The sequence below is a fragment of the Plectropomus leopardus genome, chromosome 2 (assembly GCF_008729295.1).
Source record: "Plectropomus leopardus isolate mb chromosome 2, YSFRI_Pleo_2.0, whole genome shotgun sequence".
Lineage (NCBI taxonomy): Eukaryota > Metazoa > Chordata > Actinopteri > Perciformes > Serranidae > Plectropomus > Plectropomus leopardus.
In genome coordinates, this window is record NC_056464.1 from 35,375,249 (window position 1) to 35,393,982 (window position 18,734).

The window sequence follows — 18,734 nt, forward strand, 5'->3', positions numbered from 1 at the left end:
TACACATTTTTACCATTAAATTTCCATTATTTTGAGGCATATTTTCAAAAACATACATTCTCTGAAACCACCACCGATACTCCTTATTGGTTCATTTTTTGGCCAAGTTTTGGCTTTCCTTTTTTTGTACAAATGAAAATTAGTGACAGTAGGAGAGGAAAAAACACCTGTTCGATGCAGCTGATATGTTTTATTATCACTGGTGGTAAAGTCTATTCTACAAACCTCCAAAAAATCTCAGAGCAGAAATAATTGAGTTGTCGTAATAAGAAAAGCACTGATGTCACGATAGCTCTGTTCTGTTCTTTCCTATTGTCCCAGTAAGTCATAACGCGCCCTGACACTGAAGCATGTGTGCTTTTCATACTGTAACATGTCAGTTTGTCTGCTGTGAATAAGGCCTATAAGGTCCCGCTATTGTGTTGCATTCAGGGCTGTAATCACGGTGCCACTTATCTTCAAAACACGTCAGCGTAAAACTCTCCTGATTCTACCGTCCAATGACAGCAAAAAGCAACCACACAAGAGACTCTTGAGCATACAAACGTGCACACAAAATATTAAGTGTATTAGTCCTGTAGTTTGCTACACTTTTGCTGCAGATAGATAGATAAACACACACTCACGCACATACACACACGACCAAACCCCTGATTGCCTGGCGGACATTAATAATTGAAATGTTATATCATTTATGAAATTTTTGTAATGGCGAGAGACATAGTCTCTCCAGCGTGTCCTCCCGGATGACCGAGCTTCTCACCCTATCTCTAAGGGAGAGCCCAGCCACCCTACAGAGGAAGCTCATTTCGGCCACTTGTATCCGCAATCTTGTTCTTTCGGTCACTACCCAAAGCTCGTAACCACAGGTGAGGGTAGGAACGAAGATCAGCCGGTAAATCGAGAGCTTTGCCTTTCGGGTCAGCATCCTCTTCACCACAACAGATTGGTGCAGAGTCCGCATTACGGCAGACGCCGCACCGATCCGCCTGTCGATCTCCCGCTACATCCTTCCCTCACTCGTGAACAAGACCCCGAGGTACTTAAACTCCTCCACTTGGGGCAGGATCTCCTCCCCGATCTGGAGAGGGCACTCCACCTGTTTCCGGAGAACCATAGTCTCGGATTTGGAGGTGCTGATTCTCATCCCGGCCGCTTCACATTTGGCTGCGAACCGATCCGGTGAGAGCTGAAGGTCACGGCCTGATGAAGCCAACAGGACCACATCATCTGCAAAAAGCAGCGACTCATCCTGAGGTCACCAAACCGGACCCCCTCAACGCCCTGGCTGCGCCTAGAAATTCTGTCCATAAAAGTTATGAACACAATCAGTAATGTGTGACTGCTTCCTTTTGATCATCTAGTCCATTTATTTTGGAGAAGACGAGACCTCTGAGCAAAATTTGGCTCAATTCTAACCGGGAGAAGTTTCAGCTGCTGGCAATCTGCATCCTTACTGCTAGACGCAAATAAATCCCCCTAAATCTTACACAATGAACCTTTAAGCCTAAATTATACTTTCACTGACGGTTGTATGGCCATGAGCTGCTGCCGAATCGTGACGAGGAACCGTTTGGATATTCTGTTCTTGATTTAAGCTTGATATGTCGCACAGCGAGAGTGATGTCACACTATCAAACACGGCTGTCCTCACCTGCTCAAGTACATCCGTCATTTTCTAACTATGCAGATGTGGATTGGCAGAGAAAATTGAGAAGCCATGCTGTAGACAGGACATTTTTGAAAGACAGACCTAAACAGTTTGGAAAATATCGGTATGCCATGAGGAGAAACCTGCACGGAGTATAAAAGATCCAACAGTTTCCTCGTCACAATGCCACGTCAGCGTATGTCAGTGTATGTCTATGTGAACAGACATGCTTAAAGCATGGCAGAGGCTTTACTGCAGGTTTCTCATGCATCAAGCATAAATCAAATCCGTTATCTATGTTTAGCACAATGTCAAAATTCAAAGGTTGTGTTATCATATCCAGCACACACTGAACTATTATTACTGATGAATCATATGTGAGCAGCATTTATCTTCTTAAAATGTGAGCTCACATTTCACGTCTGCCTCAAAATTACATTCAGATGTCTGCTGTATTAAAACAGGTTTTACTTGCTGTAATCATCGCTCCTGTTCATACAGATCATTAAAACATCACAAAAAAATGTCCCTGTGATGACTGTTGTGATTCTTTCTCTTCCAGCTGCGTGTCTGCCTGCCTCATCCACCATGCTTCGCCTGCTGTTCTACGTGACTGCAGTCCTCCACGTTTGTACACGTGGCGTCGCTGCGCTTTGCCAAGGAGATCAGTAAATACCTCTGCTTTATTTTTTTTTATAGAAAGTGCCATTAAAAGGGTTTTTTAACGTAAACTAAGTCTTCCCTTCCTCATAATAAGAAAAGGGGTTTGTTTGAGTGAATACAGGCGACATTTCACCAAATATTAGAAATAAGTCTGAAGTCCCTCAGCAGAACCACGGCGTCCCTAAATGTTGCCCTCTTCAGGAACCCAGCACGAACAAGTTTGATAGTGAAAACTACACAGTCACGGCCTCCTCCTCCATTTGTCAGTTGCATAAAGGCAGCTAATCTCAGATGGGGGCTCAAAAGAGTCCCCTCATCTGTCGGGGACCTCATCTGACTGAGACCCGAGACAAAGGAACTGGGAACGCAGAAATTCAAACTCATTTTCGGGTTTTAGGGCTCAGTCATGCAGTCTACATTTATGTCTCCCTCGGGATGAATTCTAATAACTTTGTTAAACACTTTCACATTTTGATAATGAAATTCTCCTAAGCCTCAGTTGCAATGTGTGTTTGTGCTAATTAGCACGTTAGCATGTTAGCAAGTATTGTCTAGCTGAAGAGGGGCCAGTTCACCTGCTGGGCTCTGCCGTGCTGCCCTTGAGCAAGCAATCAACCCCCAACAGCTCAGGACGCCTGTCCTGGGCAGCGACCTCACGCTGACATCTCTCCATTTAGTGCATGTATGTCTCCCGTGTGTGCCTTTGTGTGTATTTCAGGCTTGTGTGTTAATGACAACACAGTGAAAATTTGAATTTCCCCTTGGGGACTTTAAAAAGATACCAAACTCAGATGGCGGACAGGATAAAGATTGTATGTGTTTGACATCAGCTTGTTCGCGTTTTCATAAAGTGAATTTACATGGACATGAACAACAGGGTTTTGGAGTATCCTGCTTTTGTGTTTTTTATTTTTTATTAATCTGTTTTAGTTTGTCTTTTAATTTATTCTTTTATTCTGTCTTGATTGTGTTTAACTCTAAGTGTCAATATTTCTGTGTTTACAGCTTATATTCTTTGAATTGTATTTACTCTTATTGGTATGGACTGTTGTTGTTATTTTTGTGATATGACGTCATACCGATAATTCCGATAATAACATTTTTTGCTGATAAATAGAACTGATAATAACAAGCTTATTTTGCTTTAATTTCGCCCGTTTTGCCCATGATTTTGCTCCGCCAGTGCTACACACACTGCATTATGCTGCGTGTCAAACTGCAGCGCTGCTGGATCAGTCCAAAACACGTCATCAGTCAGCAGCAGGGTTTCCCGCATTGCTTCTTTTTCTTAACTCATTCCCCGCCATTGAAGAGATTCTCCATCAATATGGGTTTTCACTGTAGTGTAGGGGACACTGTTACGGATTTTATGCAATAAACAACATTTCCACATCCAAAAACAAACGAACAAGAGCGCCACATGCTGGAGAGGCGCCGCGAGTCACGCTCAAAAAACCCCAAACAAAAACCAGATAATAATTTGCTGTGCTTGTTAGCGCCCTTTCTTCATGTTCTGCCTTAAAAAATAATAAATGAACAAATAAAGAGAGAATCCTGTAGGACAAGTTCGCAAAAGTATGAGGCCCAAAATCACCCAAAATCAGCACAAATTTCAAAATGGCCATGTCCCTGTCAGGTTTGGGGGGGTGGGTCCAAGAGGCTTTTTTGTGTGTCTGGGCATGATACATAAGTGTACCAATTTTCACATACGTAAGTTTAACTGGGCAGTGGGGCTACACGTTAGGGGGCGCTGTGGAGCCATTTTGCCACGCCCATTTCCCGAAACCACCAAAATATGACATTTTTCGCCAGGCCGGATGAGCATACGAATTTTCATGAGTTTTTGGGCATGTTTAGGTCTCCGAAAATGCAAGTTCAAGTTGACATAAAAAGGGGAAAAAACTAAAATATAAAAATGAAGTAGATTTTGCTCTTGAAAATGACAAATTCATCTGTAATCACCACATCTCAGCCTTCAATACCCTCAGGTAATGAAAAACAAACAAAAAGAAATTATCAGTTATCGGTATCTTATCAGCCATGAAAAGCTGGAAATGATCGGTTTATCCATATCAGTTGAAATAATCATTATCGTGCATCACTAATATGAATAATCCCACATTTTTCTTCGCTCATGTAAACAACACATCCTGAATATAATTTTTTACCAGGATAAGCCTCATAAACAGGTTATTCATGTCTATGTAATCGCATTCATCCAAGTTTGCATGCTGATGTCAGTACAGCCTCATTGAGCCACAAGAATGTAGACTCTTAGTCTTGTTTTTGCAGTTATTTCACTACGTATCTCTAATCAATATAAAGTCTTGGGGAAATATGTTCTCATACTAACAGTGTTATTTTGTCCTTGTATCTGTCCTCACCTCCATCAGGTGCACCCTGTGCACTGTGAGCGGCCACACTGTCATCACCGTCAGCGACCAGGCTTACGCTGTCGAGGATCGCTGTGTGTACTCTCTGCTAAAGACCTCATCAATCCCAAATGTCGTGGTTAAGGCGAGATTCCAGGAACGACGGCGTAAAGACATCAGCTTCTTGGACAGTGTGACCCTGTCTCTGAGCAACGGTAAAATCAGTCTGGAACAAGGCGGGAGAGTTACGGTAAGATACATGGTGCAACAGAGTGACAGTTTTAACATGTCAGTATAGGACTATTGACTATTGCAAAAGAATCTACTAATCATGGGTAATCCACCGGACTAAATCAACCAATCTTTGGAACCGATCTGCATTTCCAATAAAAATGCAAATCTTTCTGCCAATATTTAGAAATTGGAATATATCAAACTCCAACACAAAACTTTGTTTAAATGACTTTAGAAAAACTGAAACTTTCGAAATTTTTTTCATGAAGTCAAGTGAAAATTTAAATACAAAATAAATAAATAAAAATGGCTCTCCGAAGTGGGCGGCGCAGTGGCGTCATGGTTAACACTGTTGCCTCACAGAAAGAGAGTTCCTGGTACGATCCCGGGTTGGAACGGGGTTCGGTCCATGGGCCAGGGCCCTTCTGTGCGGAGTTTGCATGTTCTCCCTGTGCCTGCTTGGGTTTGGGGTCTCCGGCTTCCTCCCACAGTCCAAAGACATGCAGGTCAGGTTGATTGGTGACTCTAAATTGCCCTTCGGTGTGACTGTGAGTGTGAAAGTTTGTCTGTCTATATGTGTTGGACTTGCGACAGTCTGGTGACCTGTCAAGGGTGTACCCCGCGCCTTCTGCTCAGTGACAGCTGGGATTGGCTCCGGCCCCCCCGCAGCCCTTGCGAGGACAAGCGGTTATGGACAATGAATGAATGAGCTCTCCGAAGTTTTACAAAGTAAAATTTCCTCCCATGCTGAGACTTTCTTTGCACTTTTTAATTAACTGATTTTGTCGGCTATCACTGAAGTACAACGCTGATACAGATAGGCCAAATATTGCCCCAATAATTTGCCGGGCCAATAATCTGTTGACCCCTCATTAAAACCCACAGCTTCTCACTCAGCTATAGACATAAAAAACACAGATGATCAGTTGTTTGAATAATTGTTCTTACCGTTCTTTTCCTCTCACCTGTGATGCAGGTGGACGACACAGAGGAGACGATCGACTCCACAGGCAAGAGTTTTCACAGTGTGGACGTCTCCAAAAACCAAGCCGGAGTGACCGCCAAGTTCACCCACTCCAACTACGACATGACCGTCTTCTTTGATGGCTACACTGCACAGATACACATTAAAGGTACATCACAGATGGATAACTACAGGAACAGTGTTAAAGAGATGTTTGTGTTGGAGTATCCAAAAACTTGAGTAAACTGTTCTTGGATTCAACTCCAATTTTTTTATTTTAACGGATCAGTGTAAATATTTTTTACCCCCATTTTTGTGCAGCTCTGTAGGCTGTTAACTTTTTTAAGTCTGTGACAGGAGTGATTCTCTCTGTGGACTGACAGAGGGGTAAATTAAAAGGTGCTGTCCTCAAGTCATCTTTAAACAGAAAAATAAGGCTCTTGTTCCACACATCTGAATTGCTGGCAACATATTTTCGTGAGGACTAATTGGAGAAACAACCTGGTCAATCAGAGCCTTTGTGGAAAGTGCTAAATTAAGGTGTTGGGTAGATGAATCAGGATTTAAAGCCCCTGAAAACCTAGTTTTATATTCTATCTATATTTCTATAACAATTAATATTGAGAACTTAACAAGAGACAATAAAACTTAAAGTCCAGAAGAGTTAACTTGCTTCAAAGGGACTGCGTGGGTATGGTTTGATTAGATAAGACAGTGGTCTGCAAACAAAACATCTGTCATTACATTTTGACTCCAACGTCGCAGAAGCTTAAATGGTGCACAGAAGTATGCAGCTGCTGTGGAAGTTTTAACAGAGACTTGTCGGTCCTGCTTTTCCTGCACTCATTGTATTATTGTCCACAGTGGAGCAGTCTCTTTTTCAAGAAAAATCAAATCCAAACAGACAGATCTCAAAGGTCAAAAGTAATTCAAACCCACAAAGCCTAAAATACAGTTGAATCAATGCTGTTTGCCTCCAGTGCTTCAGTGCATTTTTTATTTAAATTTTTAAAAGATTATGTTTTTGGCTTTTGCCTTTATTGGGACAGGACAGCGTAAGTGTGAGAGGGGGAGACATGCAGCGAAGGGCCGAGCCAGAATTGAACCCGTGGTCGCTGCAGCGAGGACAGCCTCTGCATATAGGTCGCCTGCTCACCGACCGCCCCTTCAGTGCAATATTATTAGTTGTAGCAGTGGTAGTATTGTAAGGCAATTACTTTTTAAAAAAACAGCAAACAGTCTTACTTTTATCCACAGTTTTATCATCTATGGTGTCAAATCCAAACTGCTGGTAACACTTTATTTGGATAGTCCACCGAAAGAAAGTTGATAGAGTATTTGTGACAATTCAGTAGCTTGATCGTATTCATTTCAGTTAAAAAATTGTTATTAAACAGGCATTTAAATGTAACTTAATGAACACAAGGTCACACTGACCTTTAAACACCAAATTCTAATCAGCTCATCAGTCAAAGTGGATGTTTGTGCAAAATCTGAAAAAACATCCTCAAGGTGTTCTTGAGATACTGCGTTCACAACAGACACTACCAGTTTTTCACTATTTTTTTCCATTTTGTGTTAGTGGAGGAAACGAGAGTAGCCCAGAGCAACAGGGTAGCAGACGGACAGGAATGAGCATCCTGCTGCAGTTACACAGAGAGCTTTGAATTCCAACAGACCATTACAGATTGAGTATTTTTCCTCTTTGTTCAAAGTGGTAGGTAGACTTTTGAAAAAGTGACTGCTGCATTTTTACAGTCCAAGCACAATATGAAAACGCTGCCAGGCCCGACTCATTTCCCCAACATTTGTATCCTCAGAAGTGATCATGTGACTGTTTTTTATCTATGAGTGAGAAATGCTGTTTACTGATCCCATTCTCTCTCTTGAAACTGGGCAGGACCGAGTGGACAAGCTCCAACTGTGGAGGGTTTATGTGGCAACTCAAACGGGGATTTAACTGGTGACAAGCTTTCTGAGGAGGGCGAGGAAGGGTAAGACCTCCATCACAACCTGCAGTCTATTTCTACTAGTGATGGATTTCACACATACTGCGGGGTCTTTGTACAAAATGAATAGAGGTTTGGGTGCTTTGAGTGTTTGTTTATGCTGTTTGTTGCCCCCCCAGCTGTGACACGGACCACAATGACGACACTGATGACACAAGCGACTGCAGTGGAATGACTGCACGGTGAGCAGAACGCACCTGACGCAGATGAAACGCTCCTGTCAAACATACATAAACTCAGATAATGAATCTTTTTATTTCGGTTTTTTAAACAGTGAGGACATTTCTGACACAGTGACCACAGTCAGTACTGCAGGATCATGTGACACCCAGTAGAAAAATACTTTTTTTCTCATATATATCATTATTACAAAAGGAGTGGCTGTGGGGGGGATTAGTACCATCTATATAATTTCTGAGAAATACATGTCATCGCTAGAAGTAAAACGTAGCGATCGACAGATAACCAGCCTGGCTGACTATCTGGGCCGATATTTGGCATTTTGCAGAATATCTGAATCAGCATTTTATTTTACTGATCGCCAATAAAATTAATTAATTTAAAAAGTGCAAAGAAAGTGTCAGCATGGGAGAAACTTTCACTTCATTTATTTTTATCTAAATTTTCATTTGACTTTATTTAAAAAAAGTTGCTGGGAACTTTATGTATGATGTTGAATGCCTCAGTTTTGATTAAACATTTGTAAAAGGCATTTGAGCAACGTTTTGTAATAGAGTTTGTTATATTCCAAATTCTAAATATTGACAGAAAGATTTTCATTCTTTTTGTAAATGCATATCGATTCCAAATATCAGTTATTGACCTCATTAACTACTAATATTCGGTATTGGTATCTGCCCTGAAAAAATAGTATTGATCAACCCCTCATAAAAAGCGATAACCAAACTACACCACAGTCGCCACCACAACGAGGTTGTACAGCCGTGCTCAGGGTTATGGCGTTCTGTAGTCACTTGCCACTTGTCAAACTGCTTTTTTTAAAAACATAAAAGCTTCAAATTTGACAGTGGGGTATCGTGCTGTGAAAATCTCTGTTGCAACCCGAGTCACAACAGTGGAAACATATTCTGTGTTGACTAAACTTCATTGTTTCATCTCCCACTTTCCCTCTATGAACTCACTGGAACAGCTGCAATCTCCTGACGCAGGCGCCCTTCATGACATGTCACAGCAACGTCGGCCACACGCCCTACGTCACTGCCTGCACAAACACTTTGTGCCATTATCCTGCCAAGGACGGACTCAAGTGCCAGTTCCTGGAGGCTTACGCCAGAGCCTGCAGCCTGTACAGCGATGACGCAATGGACAGCTGGAGGACAAGTGCCGCCTGCTGTAAGACTGTCCTTCAATCTTTAGTTATGCAAAGAAAAGATGATTTAAAGGGTCACTTCACTTAGACAGATGTTAAAGGGACACTTCACCTGTTTTCAACCAGCTTTGTATCATAACAATGTGTGGATGAACTGTGGTAAACTTTCCTCCACCTCACCAGCAGCCAGATCTCCCTGCTCATCACCCAGCTCAAACATCTTCAACAACTTCAAGACTGTTGCAGAAACTACAGATTGTACTTTTGCATCTTTGTATGAACCTCACTCCCAGACACAGAGTATAAGTATTTTTTCTTCAGTGTACTATCACCTGAAAATAAGAGCCGCTGTGTTTTCATAACCTTAGAATAAACCCTTTATACAGGGAGCGAGTCGTCGTTTATGGAGTTTGTCATGTTGCACCGCCATGATTCTACAGTAGCCCAGGCAAGACAAACCAAACACTGGCTCTAGATAGGGCCATTTGCGTTTCTGCATTTTCACGTCTGCAACCATAGTCAGAAACGCTACGACAAGTAGTGTCGGAAAAATACAAATTTCTAAATGTGTTTTTTTCCTGTGTTTTTACAGATTAAAGAGTCACTTTGTTTTGGAGGAGGAGACCTCTGCAGATAATTCAGCTCTTTGTAAAAAAAAAACTCTAAATGTACCTAATGCAGGCATCCCGCAGCTTAAGTCAAGTTAAAGTTGAAGCTTTAAGGCTTTTTTAATGCCACTCAGAATTAAGTTTAAGACTAATTTTTTGCTAACCGAAATAGAAGAGGGACAGTCGATGTCAACAATGAAATAATCACCATCTATTCTATTCCTGGTCTGTTTGTTTTGGAGAAGAGACCTGTGGATTATTAAACTCCCAATAAAAACCTCCTGAACAATGAACCCCTGAGCGAGAAGTTTCAACTGGTTCCAATCTGAAATCCTCACCAGTAGACGTCACAAAATCCCCCTAAATCCTCCACACTGACCCTTTAAAAGAGCAGGCACCACCAGTTTCATGTGATGTTTCCTCTGAGCATGTAACACCTCCCTCTGTCTCTCTCTCTGCAGCTGCAGCCCCTCAGGCTTACTGTCAGGGCCAGTTCTGCAGTGCCGAGGAGTTCTGCGGTGATAACAGCAATGGTGATGGAACCCGTTGCCACTGTCGGGCCATATTTGCCTCCCCATACAGAACTGACGACACTTTGGGTAAGAGGGCTGTTACACTACAAAGTAGTGTAGATTTTTACCCTCTGCAGTGTCAACATGCTGAGCTCAACTTAGATCATTAAGTTTGAGAGCAAAGTCAACACTGACTGCTACAGTTTAATTAGTTAGCCTCAAACTAAACTTAGTCAGTTGCGCCATCCTAACAGTTAACTAAATCAGCTGTAATCACAAATCACAAAAGTATGTTTTTCAATATTGTCTCAAGAACAGGGGCTCTGCTTTCTGTTAAGAAAGCTGAGTTGAAAGACAGTGACACATGGTGGTGGAAGGAGAAGTTACAGGACTGTAAACAGGCGGCAGCCAGCAACAGCAGAGAGACACTGTGGGGAATAACGGCATGTTTTTTAAAATCTAATTTGGTGAATCAAGGATTTATTTTGACTAAAAGGGGGCCGGTGAGTGTTGGAACAGTAGACTTATGAACTAGATTACTAGCAAGAGTGACCAAGATCTTTTTGGGTGAGTTTTATGTAGGTATGAAATGCCAAATACCACCAAAGTCTAATCACCACTCAATGGTAAAAGAAACTAAAAGCTCAGCATCAAAATGAGTTACGATTTAAACAGGAACAGACTCCTGTTTTGTCTCAAATGCACAATAATGTCTATAATAAACTGGAATTAACAGGCAACGCAATTAAAGCTATTCTTCAAACTTCCTGATAAAATAGAAGATTAGTTGAGGGTTAGCACTGTTGGATTTAGATCAGGAAAATGAACTGAACATACTATAGACCAGTGATACCCACTGGGAAGGCCCAAATCTGGCTCCCAATAGGATGCTGGGTAGACCCCCATTTTCTAATTCACTATAAAAATAAAGTCATTCACAGAGGTAATTGTTTTTGTACTTTTAGTATACAAAGGTGAGTGCACAAAACAAATAAGCTTGTTTATAAAAACAAGTGTCAGTGGAGGATCCCCCACATCCCCCAACAAAGGTCCTGGCTAAGCCCCTAATGTCCTAAAATCCGAAAAATGTCCTGAAATCCTAGAGATGTCTAAAATCCAAGAAATGTCCTATAACCCTAGAAATGTCCTAATGTCCTGGAAACGTCCCAAAATCCTAGAAATGCCCTTTAATCTGAGAAATGTCCTAAAATCCTAACAACGTCCTTAGATCCTAGAAACATGTATGAACGTGTAAACCTGCTGCGACTGGCCCCTGGCCTCCTGTCATTTTGTAAAAGTGGCCCCCAAGCAGAGCGAGCTGAGGATCCCTGCTGTATACTGACAAATTATAGTTTAAACCAATTCAATCTAACCACTGAGTGAACTGCAGAAGACCCAAAATAAAACAGATCAACTTAATATTAAGAACCTAGTTGCCCTGTTGTGGTTCAATAATGATCCAGGGTCACTGTCGCTTTTCTGGACAGAGAAACAAATTCCAAATTCAAGTTTTCACAGTATTCGCTCCTGACACTGAGGACAACGTCTAAATAGAAGGTTTGATCATTTAATTATTCAGCTTTTGGGGATAAAACTATCTTTATGATACAATTGATGTCTGAATTATAATGTTTTTATCCGTTAAAACAGGCAGTAATAAAGCAAAGAAAACAAAATGAATTTAACCAATGATTCCAAACTTTTGCACGGCAGTAACTGTTTTCATTTCCGTCGTGTGTCCTGGTGTTCAGGTGACCCTGCGGTCTGCGACGGGAGCTCTCGGTCGGTTTCTCTGGTTGGTTGCCTCCTGGAGGACAAAGGAATCAGCTACTCTAAATTACACCTCTATGACAAGACATGCACAGCTAACAAGGACGCCGTGACCCACCGGGTGACCTTAAGCTTTGATTCCAGTGAGAAGCCCTGCGGGACGATGATCAGGGTGGGTCTCTCTCCTTTACTTATCAACTCTCAAAAAGCAGCCAGATGCCCTCTTTAGGTTTAAATCATTCTAAAATTGATGCTCTGACTTTGAGGCAAAATTTCAAGACCATACATCTTTGAAACGACCATCATTCTTTTTCATTGCTTTTTTTAAAATATACATTATTATCTATTTCATAAAATAATGAATTCAGAACAGGATTAGAACTGAATATTTCAATATATCTAAAGGATAGTTTGCTATTTATGAGAGGGGAAGGGGTGGTGCTGAAAGGGAAAAGCATTTGAATTTTTTTTAATCACTGGGGAGGGACTTAAGATTTATTTTGGCTTAGAGGAAGGGCATACAACATTAAATGACTATTTATCTGAGGGTCAGGGTTCAAAACCAACTGACCCCTGTGGGCTTTGAGGGCATGTTTTCTTTTCTTTCTTCTTTTTTTCATTAAAACACACCAAAATGACATCATTTGTCACAGCCATAAACTGCAAAAAACTATATATATATATATATATATATATGTATGTATGCATTTGTTGATGTTTGAAGAAAACATTTTTGGAATTTTCTTTCAATATTTTCGCTATTTTTGAAAAAAAAATTTTTTTTTCATTAAAAACACACCAAAATGACACCATTTGTCACAGCCATAAACTGTAAAAAACTATATATATATATATATATATATATATATATATATATATATATATATATATATATATATGTATATGTATATATATGTATATATATGATGTATGTATGTATGTATGTATATATCTCATTGGATTTTCAAATTCACGAGGATTCTTGAACACACCATGTTTTATTATACAGATTTGTGAAACAGTTTTCCATTATTTGTCCAAAAATTTCTGGGTAGATTTAGTTTTCCAAAACTTTTCCAGGCCTGGATACTGCCATTTGCAATATCCACGACTTTTCCAGGTTTTAATGAAAGTACGAACCCTGATCTTAAAAAACATCAAATATAACAACCAGAGGTTAAAGCTTCAGTAAACTCATTGGTTTTCTGCAGTAACAACGTCTCTGTGTCCTTGCAGATGAACAGTGACGATGAACTTATCAACAAGAATGCCGTCCTGCAGGAGGGCAGCAGTCACGAACTGGTTGACTTCACCTGCCCCTTTGTTATTCCAGATATAAACATCGATTTCGCAGTGAACATCAAAGTCAAAAGCGGCACCAGCAGGTGTGTCCTGGTTATTTCCTGGCAAGATAAAAAATGAGGCAGTATGCATGTGGAGCAGATAGTTTTTGTCTTAATTGTGACATGCTTCCTCCTGCCCCTCTGAGTCAGGTAAAATATATAATACATAAAGTATAATTTCAATGTTAATATATAATAGTAATACCCACATTTTTACCTAAAGGGTTCAGTGTGCAGGATTTAGGGAGATATATTGGCAGAAATCAAATATAAGTGTTTCTTTAGTGTGTAATTCTTTGAAAATAAGAATCGTGTTTCCGTTACCTTAGAAAGAGCAGATTACATTAACATACGGAGCATTCCTATGAAATTACTCCCGATGCTGCGTCATCAGAGTGTGCATGCGTGTGAGTGGTTACTGAGCAGCAGGTGGCACCACGAACGCTAGCCTCGAACACCAGTGTGTGAATGTGTGTGAATGGGTGAATGTGACATGTAGTGTGAAAGTGCTTCGAGTGGTCAAAAAGACTAGAAAAGCACTGTTCAGTTGCAGTCAACAGCTGTGGGATCAACAATTGCAGTTTGAATGGGTTTCAGTGATTATTTGCACTTAACAGTATGAATGTAACTAATTCAGAGCCCTTTAAGCCCTTTTTGTTTATTCTAGTGCGCTAATTAATTGTAATTAATGTAATTTGTAATTTTGTTTCCATTATGTATTTTTTAGACTTATTGTGTGAGCTGAGCAGGAAATTCCAAGATTAAAAAAAAATACACAATCTGGCCAAAATTATCAAATAATTAATAATAAAAAGCGTGTAAAATGCCCCAAATAGTCCCTAAGGGTTAAGAACAATACTTGAGTAAATCTACTCCGTTACATTTACTCAGTTTAGAGGCTTGTAACTATAAGACAGCTGATGTTTATGCGTTTGTTCTGCAGCTCTTCGGTGGCGTATGTTTCAAACGGTATTTGGGACTACGTCCTGACCATGAAGGCCTACACTGACGCTGGGCGCACACAGGCTGTGACCCAGGACACACACCTCAAACTCAACCAGAAGGTGTGGTTTGAGCTGAAGGCGGACGGCCTGAACAATAACGTTGCTTTGGTGACACACGCCTGCTTTGCAACCCACGAAGAATCAGCTGAATCGACAGACCGATACCAGCTAATCACGAATGGGTGAGAGACACACAGAGGTCTGATGACACAAAGTTTCCAGTCAAATATTTATAGAGCCCAGAAATCATTTTCACTGTCGCTGGGAGCTGATGGCTGGATCTATGGCCGGAGAGATGCTACTCTCATGTCTGTACAGTAAATATGAACCAAAAGCCTGGATATCTTCGCTTGGCACAAGGAGGGAAACAGTTAGACTAGCTCTGTCCAAAGGTTACACAATCCACAGCGTTCAAACACATTTTTACCGATAAATTTACATGACTTTGGGGCAAATTTTCCAGATACACCATACATTCTCTGAAACAACCATAGATACTCCGTCAGTTCTTTTTCCATTAATATGTACCAGCTTTTTTAAAAATATATATCAATTTTAAAAAGTAATGAATTCAGAATATGATTAGAACTGAACATTTAAATATAACTAAAGGACCGTTTGTGTTTCAGGGTTCCTACAGCTTCATGTAAGACAGATTCGAGACTTTTTAAAGTCCTCGTTAATGGCACTATGAATAGATTTTAAGACCAACTTTACAATGACCAAAACTGAATGAGGTTAGGAACAATTTTGGCCAAATAAATAATGCAACATGTAGCAACACTTTTTGGTGCCATCAATGCGAGTAGCAGTCAATCATATATATATATAATTTTTTTTAAATTTAAAAAAAATTATAGACATTACCAATTATTTTGAGATTGTGTAATGCAACTTCTTAAAAAATTATACAGTCCTCTTATCATTTTAAAAACTTTTGAAAGATTGATTAAAGACATTTTAATACCAATTAAGGCCTTATGAGGCTTATAAGGCCTTTAGATTAAGGAATTCAATGCTTTTTAAGAGTTTTTAAGGATCTGCAGGAATTTTTGTATTTTGTATCCATTTTACTGGCGATTCGTTAAGAAAACATGCCCTGCTGGTTTGGAAGGCGTGTATTCATAGGCGTAAAAAAATGTTTTTTTTTCCCCCTAAACCTGAATTCGGGAGGATTTGATGCTGGATTCAGATTTGATAAATTCTATGGAACATCAAACGACTGCAGCGGGTGACGTCGTGTGTGTTTTCTCTTTTTTGAGCAGCTGTCCGAACACTGATGACAAAACCTTACATGTGGAGAGCAACGGAGAAGGACATTCAAACTACTTCTCCTTCAACATGTTCCAGTTCTCCGGGAAATCTGGAGACGTCTACCTGCACTGCCAAATGAGCCTGTGCATCAAAAGCAAGGAGGTCTGCGTCCCGGTACGTTCCCAAAAACACTCACACAGACACTAATACATGCAAGTGACATTTCATCTTGTTAGAACATAACATCAGTTTTAAGATCAGCCACAAGAATCGCTCAATAGGCCAAAAGTTCCAAACAAGTGCTTCGGCCTGGTTCAAAGTTTGGCCATAAATCAATAAAACTTTGTCCAAAAATCACTCAAGTTTTTTTAATTAAGTTGTAAAAACATAATGTTTTTGCAACTGACCAAGGGCGTTGCAAATTAAGACCACGGCCCAGCACAAATTTTATCATAATTACTCAGCATCTGTCTGATCGTTACTGGTAACTTTAAGTGTCCAAAGTGTCCAAAGTGTTGATCCTTCACAGCTTTCAACTCTGAATGGTGTTGGTTTGAATCACAGAATTTCTGCCTGTGGCTATTTTTTATTTTTATTGGTCTTAGTCCACAAATGTCTGGATCAGTGTCGTTTCTAAAGTGTGGACTGACTCTGAAACTCCTCTCTCTGTCTGTCTGTCTGTCTTGAATCCAGGACTGCTCCCAGAATGGTAGGAGACGCAGATCAGTCAAGTCTAAACAAAAAGAAAACCCACCCGTCATCATCTTAGCCTGGGGTTCGTAGGTAAGACACGTCTCTGACTAATGAGCAGCACTGAAAATTTGCTTCACCTCCGCTTGCACTGAAAACTTTAAAAACAGCATTAGATTTTGTCGCTTTGTGGGTGGATGCTAAGTTCCTGTGCTGTGTTGTTTTGATCTTTGAATTTCTGCATACAAGCATGATTAAAGTTGGACAAAAAAAGGAGACAAAATCTTTACTGAAAGTCCAATTTCTAGTGTTTTTCCAGAGATTTAAACAGGGAAAACTGGGTAGGAGTCAAAGTCATCAACCAGGAGTCAGGAGGCAACTGGAGGAAGTTCAAAGTCCCATAATTCAGTAAAATATCTGCAAACGATAGCAACTGAACTGTCTCTACAACGAATGACGCCGTGCCCTGAAGCAGAGTGAAGAAAGTGCGTTATTTATCAGACTGTCTCTGCAGCGCGTTACACACCCTCTGTTGTTGTTTACTTTCCACATTAAAAGAACTTAAATTACTAAAGAGCTAAAAAGCAACTCAACAAAAACATCTCACACAAGACACAGATGTATTTTCAGAGCTCACCGTGTAACTTTATAGCTTTGCTCCCTGATCTCTGAGCCCTTCAGGGTCTTATTTGTTCTGTCTCTGAACAGCACTGACGCTGAGTGAAGCTCCGTGTGTCCACAAACAGGGACATGTTTATCCTTCACATCTGCATCTCAATAACGTCAGGAGAATCTCAACTAGATATTAACGCTGACCGGTTATCGCAACACAGCGCCACACGAAATTCTCACTCAAACTGAAACATTTACGAGAAGGACAGGAAATACACATTTTTGTGTCCAGCGCCACCTGGTGTGAATTTGTGTCCAATCACATCTTTGTACTGACTTTTTATTTAAACTTACCGTGCAAAAACGCTCGCTAGCTTTCAGTGTGGCACACTAATAGACTGTAGCGACGCCTCACAGACACCCTGTCACTAAAGCTCAGATCAGGCTAAAATCAGGCAGTGCTGATCGATTATGAACCAAGATTCTGAAACTGTATTGTTTATTTCTCATTAGTCATGTAGCACCAATTTTAAAAGTATTTGCTTGTTTTCTGCTGCACAGACAGCCCAGTTTTATGACGACAGTAGGGGTCTAATAGTGATTATTGGCAGTTAATGAGACCCATAACAGAACTGATATGCATTTACAGTAAAAATTAAGAAATTTCTGTCAATATTTAGAATGTAATATAACAAACTACAACAAAAAACTTTGTTTAAATTCCTTCAAGTCAAGTGAAAATTGAAATTAAAAAATAAGTAACAAAGCCACTCCCTGGAGTTTACAAAGTAAAAGTTCCTCCCATGTGACACCTTCTTTGCACTTTTTCATTGATTAATTTTATTGGCAATCATTAAAATAGAATACTGATACAGATAATTGGGGAAATGACAAATATTGGCCTCAATAATCGAGGTAGGGTTAGAGGACACTACCCTTCCAGCAGTGAAATACTCTTTTAAATACCAGCACGTTCCTCAGGAGTCTCTTTTGTCTACACATGCAGGCGTCAAATGAAGCTTAAACAAAACCACATCTGCTCTCCCGAATGTCTATATAGTTTATAACGGCCTTTACAATTCTACTGCTTACCTTAAAATCTGTGAGACGGAGGGGAGACCTTTTCCTGCTGTGATGACTTCCCAGGGTTGTCTTCTCAGGTTGTTTCCATGGTGACCAGGACTGGACGACAAAGTGTGAACCTCCAGAATGATTCCTGATGAAGAGTCTGGATGCCTGAACGTCTTCGATTTTATGATCATCCCCTCCTGAAAAGATTAGCTCAGTTATGATTGCTGTGAAGCCACATGGCACACAAAACTTTAATTTAAGGTTTACCTGAAACAATCAACTGATTTAACAGCAGCAAAAACATCAGCTGTCTGAATGAGAGCGACAGCCAAATCCTGACAAGGAGAAAATTACGCTGGGATATTTGAGAGAGGATAATTTCTCATCAACATGGCTGAGCAAATCTTTTTCGGAGTTTAAATAAGGGTTATTTGGTGACGGTGTAACTCTTGATTGAACAGCTATATGACTATTTTGACTTTTTACACTCCCTCTAGGATCTCTCACAGTTCTGTCACATTCATTGTGGCCTAAAATGTATTTTATTACGGAAGATTTTCTGCACTTTCCTCTAACTTGATTTCAACAATTAAACTAAATCATAAACTCGCACACATCATGAAGACATTTGTTGAATTTGCATTAAT

General features: G+C 40.3%; 1 protein-coding gene across 1 annotated transcript; it reads left to right on the forward strand.

The window, feature by feature from the left end:
* Positions 1-1,604: 1,604 nt before the first annotated feature.
* On the forward strand, positions 1,605-18,276 carry LOC121948723 (alpha-tectorin-like). The gene is made up of 14 exons (XM_042494153.1): positions 1,605-1,662; positions 2,214-2,319; positions 4,708-4,936; positions 5,897-6,053; positions 7,785-7,878; positions 8,013-8,075; positions 9,044-9,246; positions 10,299-10,430; positions 12,095-12,285; positions 13,350-13,498; positions 14,400-14,642; positions 15,726-15,888; positions 16,408-16,497; positions 18,177-18,276. The coding sequence occupies exons 1-13, from the start codon at positions 1,605-1,607 to the stop codon at positions 16,495-16,497; spliced, it is 1,878 nt and encodes a 625-aa protein (XP_042350087.1). The 3' UTR covers positions 18,177-18,276.
* Positions 18,277-18,734: the final 458 nt, after the last annotated feature.

Excerpts from the sequence above, each read along its gene's own strand:
- LOC121948723 (XM_042494153.1), top strand. The coding sequence starts at position 1,605 with ATGTCGCACAGCGAGAGTGATGTCACACTATCAAACACGGCTGTCCTC. Across the intron at positions 6,054-7,784 it reads TGCACAGATACACATTAAAG|GACCGAGTGGACAAGCTCCA; the intron begins GTACATCACAGA and ends GAAACTGGGCAG. Across the intron at positions 9,247-10,298 it reads GAGGACAAGTGCCGCCTGCT|CCCCTCAGGCTTACTGTCAG; the intron begins GTAAGACTGTCC and ends CTGCAGCTGCAG.